At 42.9% G+C, this 14,804-nt stretch overlaps 1 protein-coding gene across 6 annotated transcripts in view; it reads right to left on the bottom strand.

Annotated features, from left to right (window-relative positions):
* Positions 1-806: 806 nt before the first annotated feature.
* The window catches only part of iqca1 (IQ motif containing with AAA domain 1), a 164,276-nt gene continuing 150,278 nt past the window's right edge, over positions 807-14,804 (bottom strand). For 2 of the 6 annotated variants that reach the window (XM_043693071.1, XM_043693069.1), the window contains exons 17-19: positions 13,446-13,623; positions 3,702-3,940; positions 812-1,399 (exon numbers count right to left, since the gene is read on the bottom strand). In XM_043693071.1, the coding sequence (XP_043549006.1) occupies positions 1,271-1,399; positions 3,702-3,940; positions 13,446-13,623 (546 nt within the window). In that variant the 3' untranslated portion in view covers positions 812-1,270. Of the gene's footprint in view, positions 1,400-3,701; positions 3,941-11,647; positions 11,733-13,445; positions 13,624-14,804 lie in introns of those variants that run through there. The other 4 variants (XM_043693072.1, XM_043693070.1, XR_006312075.1 and 1 more) reach the window with 4 other exon arrangements.

Genomic DNA, 14,804 nt, shown 5'->3' with positions numbered 1-14,804 from the left:
ATCCATGCAGACATGAGAAGAATGTGTAAACTCCACACAGACAGTCATGTGAGGTTGAAACTGAACCCAGGTGCCTGGCACTGTGAGGCAGTAGTGCTAACCACTGAGCCACTGTGCCACCCCAAACTGCCAAAGTTGCAAAGGTCCGTTGAATGTGGTGAGAATATTTAGGTTTTTGAACTATTTTGTAAAAAAACTGTATTGAAATTAGCAAACTGATCTTGGTAATGGAACTGTGTATTTGAACCTGGGGTTAAAAAAAGTCTGTTCTTTACATACACCTCCAACTCCATGGATATTAAAACTAAATATACTTCTCTTTCAATGAAAATGTTTGGATTCACAATCTAAACTGTTTGGTTTGACTCTGTGGTCTGAAATCTGATCTGAACCATCAATATTTGAAGTTTTAGATTATAAGATCACATTTTTTTATGATAGAATTTTTACTTAGATTGAAAAACTAGTTTAAAAAGTCAGAGCAAATGTTTTGGGGTCAACACCACCATCTTTAGGTAAAACATGTTATAAAACCTGGAGGAATAACCTCTGACTTATTGAAAAATAGAATATATCAGGCAGTAAATTACTCAGTTCAGGATCCATTTAACACATTCACAAAATAAATTAACTAACTGCTTAACTGGAAACAAAACCAATGATGAAAATGCCAACCATTAATCAGACAGAGACCATAGGAATACAACACAACCAGCCGAGAGTTTCTTTTGCATCTGTATCACGGTCTGAAAAAAAAATACTGACAATCTGATGGAGAATCTGTGATATTTTACTGAGAGTAATATGCCTCATTAAAAAGTGTAGTGTAAATTCTAACCACATTATTTTAGAAATTCCTTGACCATGCATCGTGAGCAATGATTCAGAGATTCAATGATTTTTTGTCAAACCAATATTTCAAATTTATTTTTATTAACATAATATACACCACCTTGGCATCACAAAAGATGAACTGAGTCATTTCCTCACAACTACAACTGCCATTCACACCATGCTTTCTGCTCCTCAGAAAATCACAAGCTTTTGTTGTTATTTCCAAAGTAATGGTTGCAGGAAGTGACATCATACAATTGTGCATTGCGAATGATTTAATTATGTTGATTGAAAGGAAACTATTTAGTGCCTTAACCATTACTGTTCTTTTTGATTAACTTAATTATAATAGGCACTCTCAAAACCTATCTCAATACTTACAACTGACTGAATTCAATATAAATATACAGCTGACTTCAAGAACTTCAATATTTTGCTATTTTTTCTTCTTTCCTTTTTTCTTTTCTTTCTTTCCCTTTTTCCCCTTCTCTTTCCCTTTATCGCTTCCTTGTTCTTTTGCAGCTCTGGCTCTCTTCTTGCCCAGTGATGTTTTGGCATACCAATCCTAGAGTAAAACAGACAAGCAGTTATGCCTGAGGTGTATTGTACTGCTTCATGCAGGTTTCAATGTTTAAATATCACATATCCCTGGTCACAGCTGATCCATCTGTTTTCACTTCCATTGAGAGCTGAATATTGGATGGAGTGTAATGTGAGTGGGGTCATGTCATAATAACCAGTTCAACTAATTGGTTAAGATGAACATCCACCCTTTACACTTCATGAGACTGACAATCCAACAAAATTCAGCCTGATCTTATTCTCAAACTGAAGATCACACATAAGTGGCCCAGTACCTGTTACTCAGTAGTGCCTCTTATCTCAGAATCAGGACTTCACAGGTTCAAGATCTGGTTAAAGACTTAAGTCTGTAACCTAGCAATACTTCTGCACATGCTAAGGGAGTGCTGCACTGTCAAAAATGCAGTTTTCTGAATAAGTCACGAAAACGAGGCTCAGTCAACCCACAAGGTAGATGTAATGGATCATATGCTACAATTATCAGAGCAGAAAGGACGTATGTTTAATGAATATGCAGAGGCCCTAAGGCAACCTGTGTTGTAGCTGTGACGTCAGTAGTCATGTGTCAGTACCCTGCTAGAAAGTTGGAATGTGTACAGTACAAAGCACAAAAATGATAACCTTACTTTTACATACAATCAATGAACAGATGTTTTTTAAAATTAACTCAGAAATCTAGCCTGAGCTAGTATAAAAATCCAAAAAGCCCATAACAGAACATCAAGAAAGCCTTCCAATGACTTCAACCAATACCACCAAAACTGAGGAAATGACTGTTTGTGACACATGAGTGTCCATATGATTGCTGCCAAATTTACCTGGACTTATTCATTGAACTCTACAGCAGTGACTATTATTACCTATTTAGCCATTGCATAACAGTGTTGTCAGGTACTTCTTTACCTATGGTATAGCTGTGACTAATATTCTAACACACTTATGTTATAACATTGACTATTAGCTGTGCAGTAGTATGGAACGGTTTGAGAGTATGAATGGAACTTGATGGATTCAATCTTGTGGAGATAGCAGGGGTCCTATCAGCTGGAGAACATGATCCCTATGTCACCTACTTTAGAGAAAGCTAGCTGGATCTTTTTTCCATATTAGTATTGACTAAGCTGACAGCAGATTTCTCCTTGGATCAAGGACCCCAGGGACAGAAGACTACCTCTTCATAGTTTCTGTGAACAATTTATTAGCCAAGACTGATTTTGAGGCTTTTTTCCTTGAGAAAGCATGGTAATAGCAGGTGCCAAAGTAAATCAAGGTATTGAAAAGAGGAGACAATTTCGCTGCTGTTAGAGAAAAGGGTTGAGAGTATGGTGCTGGAAAAGCACGGCCAGTCAGGCAGCATCCTAGGAGCAGGAGAATCGAGGCCTCATTCCTGATGAAGGGCTTATGCCCAAAACATCGATTCTCCTGCTCCTCAGATGCAGCCTGACCTGCTGTGCTTTTCCAACACCACACTCTCGACTCTGATCTCCAGCATCTGCAGTCCTCACTTTCTCCTGTTCAAGAAAATGCCTTAGTACAGTCCTGTCTAAACATAGGAATTTAAGATTTATGAGCAGGAGTTGGCCTTTTGACCTTCAAGCCTGCTCCACCATTCAATAAGATCATGACTAATGTGGTTGAGGTCTCAACTCCACTTTCTGGACCCTTAACCCTTGACTCCCTTGTTGACCAAACATCCCTTATGGAATGCCCCGACGGTTTTGGACAAGTTGCCTAGACTGCATAAGGCTGATGGGAAACCGACAGGTTGGAACTTAACACCTGGAACAATTTGACTTCCCAGTGATGATGACTGTGTGAACTGTCAAACCAGCAGTCTGACTGATCCCCAAAGAGTTTGGTTAAAATTGCTCCTCAAATACTTAATAAGTGAAATTGTCCTAGAATTACATAACATCCCCATAGAGTTGCCGGGAAAAAAAAATAACAACTGGAACTTTGTTTTTGTACCTTCAAAGTTTTACCGGTGCCAAGGTTAAACTAATAGCAAACTTGAGTAGACCACCAGAAATTGCACGGAGTTGGTGAGGCTGATTTGTGTTTATGTGGGAAATTAACAAATGTCTGTTTCAAATCTCTCCCATTACGACAAGGCAGAGTTTGGAGAGTAAAACATTATCCTCTTCCCTGGCAGACTGACCAAAGCTTGTTATTGCTTAGTAACTTACATGGAATAGGCTTCTCTCTGAAACCACCAACACATCCTTTTGATCACTTCAGTTATCAAATGGATATCAATTGTGACCCTTTGAAAAGTTGCTCCTTACCTTGAATGTTTCCTCCTCTTCCTTAAATACAGGATCTTGCCTGGCCAGAGGAGTAATAAATTCCACTGCGGTTAGGGGTTTGGTGTGTAGCTGCTTTATGCGTTGCTCGGTTAGAACATATTTTGCCGCTTGGCTAAGATGCCCCTGGGTATAACCATCAGTGACCTTAGCTAGGGAACTTAAGTCCAATGAAGTGGTCAGAATCCCACCATTTTGTTGAATGAAGTTCCGCCATAACACTGAAAGGTGAGAGTTTTAATTAGCTTGCTCACTGAAAATAACATTGTAAAGCACAAAGTGAAGGTTTAAATTTACCGTTGGTGATATCAGAAGAATACATATTTGCATTGTGTTTAGTTGACTGTTATTTTACCAAAGATATTAAATGCAAATTGTTAAAATTAGGATATGCTTGAAGTTTGTGAAAATGCCTTAGTATTCACCTGCTAATATTTAAATTAGTAATTTTTGGATTGAAGCAATAGGTTCAAAAAGTCAATGGCACCCGGTAAATTTTACTTCTGTTTAACCAGGTAGGCATAGGTTTTCAACATTTACAAACTGGCATAATGAAATGACATGGTGTAAAAGATTGTGGGATTTTGGGCGTAGCATTGTAAAAATGCAGACTTAGAGAAATCTATAACACAGAAGGAGACCATGCAGTTTGTCATGTCCATGCAAGCAGAACATTGAGTCCCACTGCCCTTTCCCTGTAGCCCAACACTTTGTTTTCTCTTCAGTGCTTATCCAGTTCCCTTCTGCAAGCTCCAACTGAACCAACCTCAGATCCCTTCAGGCAATCCAATCCAGATCTGAACTGCATCTCACTGTATGAATGTGTGCTTCCTCATATTGTTGATGCTTCTGTGAGGCGCTGGCGGGAGGCTGTTCAAAACAAGTCATGGTCACACTGGCCTTGAAATGATGTGGACGCAGTGCAGAGCCAGAAAAGGTACATCAATGGTCTGAGGTTCCAGGGTTAAACAGGGGCGTTCATGCTCAGGTTAAAGGGGCTCAACCGAAATGGAGGGGCTGGGAAGGTGGAGGCTTGTCAGGGGCACAAAACAAGAGGAGACTCGAAGAAGCCATAAGCAGAGCCTGCAAGTAACTGCAGAGAACACAAAACTGAAACCACATTCTATTGATCCAAAAGTCAGCGTTGCAATAGGATTTTGATATTAATGAAATTGCACCAAATATATTACCGATTTTGTCAAAAAAAAGGCAGACAACTACTTCACGCTAAAGCAATGTAATCCTTTTTCTTCGGCCACGCTGCAAATACTCAGGATGACTAGTGTGCATGGTCAGGGGTATTGTCAGGCTGGAAGGAAATGCTGCTGCAGTAACTACCTGCAAACTCCTGTGAGGGTCATGGCACAATGTTGTCCTCTCACAGGATTGAATGGAGCACATGTTTGGGACCTTGTCCCGGTGGAACACTCCCCTTTGTAAGGTCATAAACTGAAGACCCTTAGGGAAGGATGTCAGGGATGAAGATGTCCTCGAGTTTGAAGAAGATTTCAGGTTGAGGTTCTGGATGTAAGTTTGCTCGCTAAACTGGAAGGTTCAATTTCAGACCTTTCATCACCACACGCGGTAACATTATCAGTGAGCCTCCGGTGAAGCACTTGTGTTAGTAACCCACTTTGTATTTATGCACATAAATAGAAAGCGGGTCAGTAACACCAGTGCTTCACCAGAGGGTCTTTGATGATGTTACCTAGTGTGGTGACGAAACATTTGAAAACGAACCTTCCAGCTCAGCGAGCAAACTTACTTCCTGAAGGTGTCTTCTTACTAAGACCGTGTATTTTCTCTTACTGTTGCCAGTTGCAAGTTAAGACAGAATGGCAGAGCTGAGTCCTGCAGTAGTAAGACTGCAAAGGATCCTCCTCAGAAGACAGCACAGCCAATTCAGTTTGCAATAAAACAGACACCATTAGCCGTTGCATAAGCTTCAGAGGAAGATGTAGCAGAGTAAGATCAATCACAGCAGAGGACAGCTGTGGCACAGAATGGGATTTATTACCTGAGGTATAGCTATCTGCAAATGACTGACAGCCAGTGCAGAAAGATAGAACAATTGTGTCAGATCAATGCCAATTGATAAACACTTGTGATCAGAAAGCTGACATGGCAATTCCAGCCTGGTAGCCAGAAATCTTTTGCCAGAGGATTGTCTCAGGGACCTCTGTGGCATTTCATAGTCACCAACTCATCGGTGCATCGAGGATGTCTTTGATGCTTTTCTCACAGGGGCTGACTTTATTCTTGCTTGACGTAGCGAGTTATACAGCAAGAGCAACAAGCCAATGGAGCCACTCCTGATCTCCCACAGGTTCAGGCTGTCATCGATTATATCCAGCTAGCTTCCGGAGCACCGAATATGAATCAGCAGCCTTTGTGAACAGAAAGGAATTCCACTCCCTCAATGCTTAGATAATTTGTAACCACAACGATGAGATTTTGGCTGTTCGGCACTAGAAATCATGGGAACTGCCATAATCTGTTATCCTGGGCCGTGCACAGTTGCCAGCTGTCTTCAAAGACCCTGGACCAGACAAGGATTCTTGATGGACTGATGACACCCGCTAAGTAATCCTCACTCTGTTGTCATAGAGCCATGCAGCATGGAAACAGACCCTTCAGTCCAACTTATTGATGCCAGCCAGGTTTCCCAAATTAGTTTATTTTGGTCCATATCCCTCAAAACCCTTCCACTTCATGTAACCTGTCCAAATGTCTTCTAAATATTGTAACTGCCTGCATCTATCACTTCCTCAGACAGTTCATTCAATACACAAATGATTGCTTGTATGAAAAAGTTACCCCTTAGGTCTCTTTTAAACCTTTCCCCTCTCACCTTAAACCTATGCTCTCTAGTTTTAAACTCCCCTATCCTAGAGAAAGGACTTTTGCTATTAGGGCTTTTGCCCGAAACATCGATTGTCCTGCTCCTCGGATGCTGCCTGAACCAGCACCACTTTAATCTAGAATCTTATCTATACCCCTTATGATTTTATAAACCTACATAAGGTCACCCCTCAGCCTCCTACTGAAAAAGGAACAGACATCACCTGCTGCAGCTGAGATTCCAATGTGTGGACCAGTCAGGCAGTGTGATACAGAATACCAGAGACAGGCTGTCCCACATCATGGTGGGCACTGCACTCTCCAGAGTCTTACTCGCTAAAATGGGGATGAAATTTGTAAGATGATCAAGAAAACTGGCAGTGAGAGGAAACCTCTGAGGGAGAAGATGAGGTTTAGAATCCTGATTTGGACCAGATGACCTGTCAAAGAGAGGAAAACAGGGTAATGATCCAGAGAGACCTTGAGAGGTCAGAGGGAACCTTATAATCACCCACTTCCAGGATGACTGAGCTCTATTGAGAATTGTCTGTTCAGGTTATTATTTCATTTGTGCAATTTCCTGTCAGCCCTCCCTTTGAGGTATGCAATGTTCCCCAGGGATTGACTAGTTGACTTTTGCTTTCAGCTAATTGTGAAGTCCTCATGTCTGTAAAAGGTACAGTATGTGTGCAAAACTTAATCTGGACTGAAGTTCGTGCTGAAGCAGCTCTGATGCAGAGAACACTTTCAGTATTGGGCACTCCTGGATCTTTCTTCAAAAGTGGTCACCAAAGTCATGAGTCACATCAGGCAGTTTACTGTCTCATGAGGGCGACGAGCTTGTGCCTTGACCTGAGACTCATCGTTATGTATCTTTATTTCTTGCAGTATTTCAGAAAGTAATGAACTTATAGTGCCCCCTTTCAATGCTGAGTGTCCCCTCTGACAACACATCCTGTAACTATTAGCTGCCAAATGTGCATTTACTCCTTGAATCACACTCTGCCATTATATTAATTGAACATGCGAGCTGCCCACTGGCCTCCTCACAGAGTTAAATGTTGTAGTGTGGCTTTAAGGATTCCAGATATGAGTCAGGGCTTTCCCTCCTGGAGCTTGTAGACACATGACAGATTCTGCCATCACTCCCTTAAAGCCTGGCTTCCTCCAACAGTACTCAACATTCGCCCCAGTATCCTCAGGATTCTTCAGCTGTGCCTAGTCACCTATAACGTACAGGGCTGCTGCTCTCTGACAGATGAGGCTAGCTCCAGTCACCCATCTTGCTGATTATGAGAGAGGAGCCAAGGTGTGGTGACTGCGACACAATGCATCCTTTCGTTAATTGAAGATACTCCACATCTTTCACATTCGATAACTTATTGTAGTCCAGTTGAGGCAATAAAACTACAGTAAGTTCTAGAACAACACCAATGAGTACGTATTTCCCAAAATGCACATTATGTACAATGGCTGAAAACCCATGCCACCAATGTGTCTTCAGAAGGTTATTTGTTCCCTGTCTTCACTGTATCTCGGTGCAGACGTGACTGTTTCAGTTGGGATGGAGGGAGCATGCTGCATTGTGTGTCCTGATCACCTTGAAGATTTGGCCGGTTGCTTTTGTGGGCTTTGAGCTTGCAGAGAGTCTCCTGCACAGGGACAGGATAACCTTCCTCAGCCTGAACTCCTAGAACTAAGGCATGTAGAGGCAGCAGGGAGGTTAGGAAGGGTTGGACACTGTTAAGTATACTGAAATGGGATGCTTATGTCTCACTCCTCCTCCCTCTTGGTGCTGGTAGGTACCACCCTGTCTCCTGGAGGTCACCTGGAGTGAGGCTGAGGTGCCTCACACCCTGTCCCTTCTCAGTGATGCTCAGAACCTATGACCAGAACAACGGACAACAGGACTTAGCACAGATCCAGCAGCCACTTAGTGTTCTACTGGAGCTGGGTCTCCAAGATGGCTGCCACTCCTTCCGCGGAGTGAGCTGCACACCAGCACCATGACAATGAGAATGTGGATAGACTCCTTCCTCTTTCCTTCCAGCAAATCTGCCTGATGTCCCTCAGCCTTTCTCTGCAGGTCGACTATGTCACTTATGACTAAGTACAAAGATACGCGTTCAGCATGGTGGAGCGCAGGTGCCTGGTCTTAGACCTCGGCTATTTCTTCCTTCACTCGCTGCAGACACACATCAGTGGTGTTACTGCCAGACTGTGTCACCAGATTGTTTGTGATGTTAAGGCTTGCAGGGGATGAGGCTTTGTGAGATGCCTGTGCAGTAACAGAGTTAGCTATACCTGTGTAAGAGTAGGGTAGCATAGAGAAGAAGATGTCACTTCCCCTAATGGACTGCAGAAAATACTTGATGTTGAGCCAACTCTTCTTGCATCATTTTTATAGGTAACAATTGTATTGACCTATGCTGTGATCTCTGCTCAGGCTTTACAGGTCTTTTGTGACATCCTTCTGGCACAGTCACTCAGGAAAATGATGTCCTTTCTGCTGATGGCCCCATCTGTAGTGGTGACTGCAGGGCAGCTCGGAAAACTGGGGAACCATCTTAGCCTTCTTGGCTGACATCTCTGGGCTTGTGGGAGTGATCTCACAGGCTGTGGGGAAATTCCTGGCCTGCAGCATCTCAAGTTGTGTTCAAGTGGCTTGATAACATATTGCCAGAACCTTCAACCCCATTCACCGAGTAACCTGCCATGTGCATTGATAAAGAAGTGAGATATATGTGATCACCCGAGATAACTCACACTGGGCGTTGACAGTCATAGCACCATCCAATACAAAGAGTAGAAGTGAAAGTCACGTGTGAACACCTTACGATGGATGATAGCCTTGGACATTAATCGACTGCGTGAACTACAAATTTTGAAAGTTGTGTCCTAGCTCCCCGAGCTAAATTCCTCAGAATTTTGTACACCACATTTAGGTCCCCCTTAGCCTTCTCTGCTCTAAGCAAACCAAACCCAGCATACTGAATCACTGCAGCCAAGGCAACATCCTGGTGAATCTCCTCTGCATCCTCTCGAGTACAAACACATCCTTCCTACGATGTGATGACCAGAACTGTACACGATACTCCAGCTGTGGCCTAATTAGTATTATAGAGAGCTCCATCATAACCTCCCTGCTCTTGTATTCAATGCCTCAACCAATAAAGACAAATATCCCATATGCTGACTTAACCACCTTACCAATCTGTCCAGCTTTCTTCAAGGATCTATGGACATGCACAGTAAGGTCTCTCTGACCCTTGGCACTTCCTAGAGTCCTACTTTTCAACATGTACTCCCTTACCTCGTTAGTCTTCCAAGAATGGATCACTTTTCACTTTTCAGGATTAATTCCATCTACCATTACTCAGCCCATCTATGACATCCTATAATCTAAAGCTTTCTTCATTGCTATTTCCAAACCACCAATATTCCTGACATCTGTGAAGTTAGTGATCATACCTCCTGCATTCATATCTAGGTCATTAATATATACTACAAATAGTAAGGGAATCAGCCCCAAACATTGTGCTTTGCGTTTGGACTCAGGTTTCCAGTCACGAAAATGCTCTTTGGCCATCACTCTCTGCCTCCTGCCACAATGTCGAGTTTGGATTCAATTTGTCAAATTGCATTCGATCCCATGGGCTCCGACATGGCAATCTGTGTATTGAGCCAAATACAGAGCTGAGATCTTAGATGAATACTTTGTATCTAATTTCACAATAGAGAAGGATCATGTAGGCCACAAATCAGGGAGAAACACTGTGATATATTTGGTCAAATCGGTATTGAGAGAGAGATTAACAGTTTTAGCAGACTTGCAAATGGATAAACTCCCAGGCCCAGATGAGATATATCCCAGCCGAAAGTGAGGACTGCAGATGGACTGCGAAGGGCTTTTGCCCGAAATGTTGATTCTCTTGCTCCTCGGATGCTGCCTGATCTGCTGTGCTTTTCCAGCACCACACTGTCGACAGAGATATATCCCTGGCTACTGTGGGAGTCAACGGAGAAGATTGCAGGTGCTCTGACATTAATTTTCAAATCCTCACTGGCCATAGTAGGGGTACCAGATGATTGGTTTCAGCTAATGTGATACAAATTTTCAAGATACTGGGGATAAACCAGAAACTACAGGCCAGTATGCCTGACATCAGTTGTTGGGAAACTACGAGAAAAAATTCTAAAGGACAAAATTAATCCCCACTTAGAGAGGCAACTATTAATCAAAGATAATCAGCATGGTTTTATCAGAGGAAGATCATGTCCAACAAATTTGATATTTTTTGAGGAGTTGACTAAGTGTGTACATGAAGGTAGCGTAGTTAATGGAGTCTACATGGATTTTTGACAAAGTCTTGTATGGGAGACTGGTCGAGAAGGCAGGAGCACATGTCAATGATTGTGGTGGTCTGCTGCACACTGTAAAATCCTGTCATCACGAGTACATAGTGCTTCCTTAAATGGTGACCAGTTCAGGAGCAGGATTAAGGGAAGAGAATATGCAACACAGCCCTTTTCTGGACCAGCCATCTGTGGTCAACTTATCCATCTGCAATATCAGTAACCCTCCAGCATTCAACTCCAACTCTACACATTACTGAACTCCCATTAATGACCATCATGATTATTGCTTGGCCACAATACAAAAACAAAATCCATCACAAAACAAACATTTCAGTCCCATGAACTGTCCCATTATCATAGTCAAATGTTAACTAATCATTTTGGGGATTTCCCTGACTGAGTAGCTGTCTTTCCTGTGTCTTTGCCTGTCCTAGTGCTCCTCTGCAGTACCGCCCCACTGGCTGCAAGATATTGACTTTTAGCAAGGACTGTACATGGTCATTTCAAATTCACTGTTGGAATCTCCCACTTTGCACCAAGATTTCCACTTGCTGTGCTTTCTGTCTCCAAACAATGGCATTTTAACTTTCGCACAGGTTTAGCCAAACTTACTGGGTTTGAACAGACTTTCACAGAGAACTTGATCACAATGGCTTGCATGTGATTGTATGTGCTAAATCTACCCCAATTGGTGTGCATAGTCTACAACAAGCATGAGTTTGGCTAACCCAGAGTGAAGGATCCCGAACATCGGCTTTTGATGGGCATGCTTCTATTGGACTTCTTATTCTGCTGGTGGGAATGGCTGACAACCTGGACAAAAACCAGAGATTCATTTTATTAGAATTTGTCTCTATTGTAAAGTCACGATACATAGAAGGCTTGTTTCATGAAAATGCCAGAAGGAGTGTACGGGCATAGAAACCTACCTGACAGTGCTATCAATGGGCCAAACAATGGGCACAGTTGCCTTCCAATGAGAAACACTTAAGTAGATGCCAGTGTACAGTGAGGTAGTGACGGCTACTGCAAGGTTGGAGTAAGTTCTTAGCAACAGCCATGCTTCTTTGTGACTTTTGTCCTCTCTCATGGTCTATCTCCCTGCTCCCAGCATTTGCCCCTGCTCCAGTACTTTGCCCTCATTTCTGGAACTTCAGCTCAGTAAGGCCAAATATACAGGAGCATTTGGTTTGACTTTATTACGCAGGGAACATAGTAAGAAAGGCAGCACTCATACACGTTGTTTCTGGCTTTGGGAAGTCTGTTGTCACCATGCCCATTTCCACATTCACAGGTGGCCATTTTGATGACCAGTTTTACATACTAATCGTTCCATGTACAGAAATATTGGGCCTACTTCTTTTGGTTAAGTTGGAGTTGAATCTTTTTGGCAGCATTTCCACCTTGAGGCCTAACTAGTTTTCTTACTGTGTCTTACCAAACACACATTATTATTTCCTATCATGCCCCTTTGGCATCCATCACATCAACTGCAGCTCCAGCTAACCACCCACTGTTCCCAAACAACTTGCCATTCAGCCACATTTCACCAGAAGACCAGCATCTCTTGATCCCAGGCCATCTTTGTGCACCAGGACGAGCCCTGTCAATCCTTGGGTTGCTTTGCACAGCTCCTGACATTTGCTCCAAACATGGCAGACAGCAGGAAACTGACAGACTGCTTTGTAGGCAGGGATTTGGAGATCCTGCTGAATAGTTCTCCTCCATGATCTGGACTAGTTTGTGGTTGCCACATGGGTTGAAGCAATCTCTGGAGGAATGCACGGCACTACAGGAAGAGGATCAATTACCTTCTCCACTCTGCCAACCTAAGTGACACTTCTCTCTGATATCTCACACTCACTCCATCTCCACTACTCTACTCACCTCCCACTAAAGTGCATCCTCTATCACTCTCACTATTGCATGCAATATCTTCCTTCACTCACTGTCAGTGCCCTCTTCCCCCCCAAAACCCCTGACAGCACTAACCCTGCAGCTCCCTGTACTATCTATTCGCTTGCCCATTTACACCAAAAAGTAACAACCATGCCACTCGCTTTCATCTGCCATAATACTTGCCTCACTCACATTCTAAGAGAAAAATAGTCCACAGTAGGGCAGACAGACTGAAGGTGGTTAGTGGGCCAAATTTCAGCTCCTCACCCTTTGGAGAGCATCCTGATTCTGAACAACCCAAGTGACTGCAATCAAGCCCCTGGAGGGATTGCAGAGGCTGCCATTGGCTTACAGTGCTGGGACTGTCTACCAAAAACTAATCTTCTTGATCTGACTGAGGCATGTTGACAACGTCGACAGGCCTCCTGTGCTGAGCTAGTTCAGGCACTCACCTGAATTTCCTTCCAATTATTCAAACAGATGCAGATAATCTTTTTTTTTGCCCGCAGGCATGACTTTTGGTCCAATAGATTTTCAATGTTCACTGGACCGCAGCAAGCCAATAAAAGTGGGGTATAGATCCGAGAACATTTCTTCTACAGCAGGATCACTGTAACCTATACTCACCAAATCGAGAGGTATAATCTGGTCTAGGGATGAGCACAATTTTCTGGAAGCCTCGACAAAAAGTCTTCAATTCTGCATCAAATGGTCGTTGCGATGTGCCCACAATGAGAACACGATCTTCTGCTTTAATGGACTTGAGTATTTTTGGGAAAGATTTCTTTAACCGCTTTGGTTCCAGCTGTACAAGGAGAGACAAGGAGAAATTTGATGTTCCAGGTATTGGACAGATGGCTAGCACAAATCGACTGAATTTCCCACAAACCTTTTTTGGAAACTGATAAAATGTACATCCCCTGCTTTAAAAGGATTGTCAGGGACGGTTTGGTAATTTACCAAGCACTTTATTCCATAACTGAAAATAGGTAGATGGATTATTTGTCGGGCACAGAAGTTTTTTTTCATAATGCTACAGCGGAACATTTGCAAAAAGTGGATGAATAAGATTGGCTATCAATCTATATATAGCCTTCCACTTGGTAAACTCAACATACTTTGGGAGTGTTGCATTTGAAATTCTATCAGACTGCATCAGTTAATTGGATAGAGCAGGAACAGGAATGGTTGTTACAGGTTCCAGGATTTAGATGTTTCAGTAAGAACAGAGAAGATGGTAAAAGGGGTGGCATTGTTGGTCAAGGACAGTATTACAGTTGCAGAAAGGATGTTTGGGGACTCGTCAACTGAGGTAATATGGGCTGAGGTTAGAAACAGGAAAGAAGAGGTCACCCTGTTGGGAGTTTTCTATAGGCCTCCGAATAGTTCCAGAGATGTAGAGGAAAGGATAGCAAAGATGATTCTCGATCAGAGTGAGAGAGACAGGGTAGTTGTCATGGGGGACTTCAACTTTCCAAATATTGACTGGCAACACTATAGTACGAGTACTATAGATGGTTCAGTTTTTGTTCAGTGTGCGCTGGAGGGCTTCCTGACACTGTTTGTAGACAGGCCAACAAGGGGCCACATTAGATTTAGATTAGATTAGATTACTTACAGTGTGGAAACAGGCCCTTCAGGCCAACAAGTCCACACCGGCCTGCCGAAGCGCAACCCACCCATACCCCTACATTTACCCCTTCTACTTATTTAGATTAGATTAGAACTTATTTAGATTAGATTAGATTTGATACTGGGTAATGAGCACGGCCAGGTGTTAGACTTGGAAGTAGGTGAGCACTTTGGTGATTAGATTAGATTAGATTACTTACAGTGTGGAAACAGGCCCTTCGGGCCAACAAGTCCACACCGACCCGCCGAAGCGTAACCCACCCATTCCCGTACATTTACCCCTTTACCTAACACTATGGGCAATTTGGCATGGCCAATTCACCTGATGTGCACATCTTTGGACTGTGGGAGGAA

This window comes from Chiloscyllium plagiosum, chromosome 7 (assembly GCF_004010195.1).
Source record: "Chiloscyllium plagiosum isolate BGI_BamShark_2017 chromosome 7, ASM401019v2, whole genome shotgun sequence".
Taxonomy (NCBI): Eukaryota; Metazoa; Chordata; class Chondrichthyes; order Orectolobiformes; family Hemiscylliidae; genus Chiloscyllium; species Chiloscyllium plagiosum.
The sequence above is the reverse complement of the archived record's forward strand: the minus strand, read 5'-3'. Positions and strand labels throughout refer to the sequence as shown.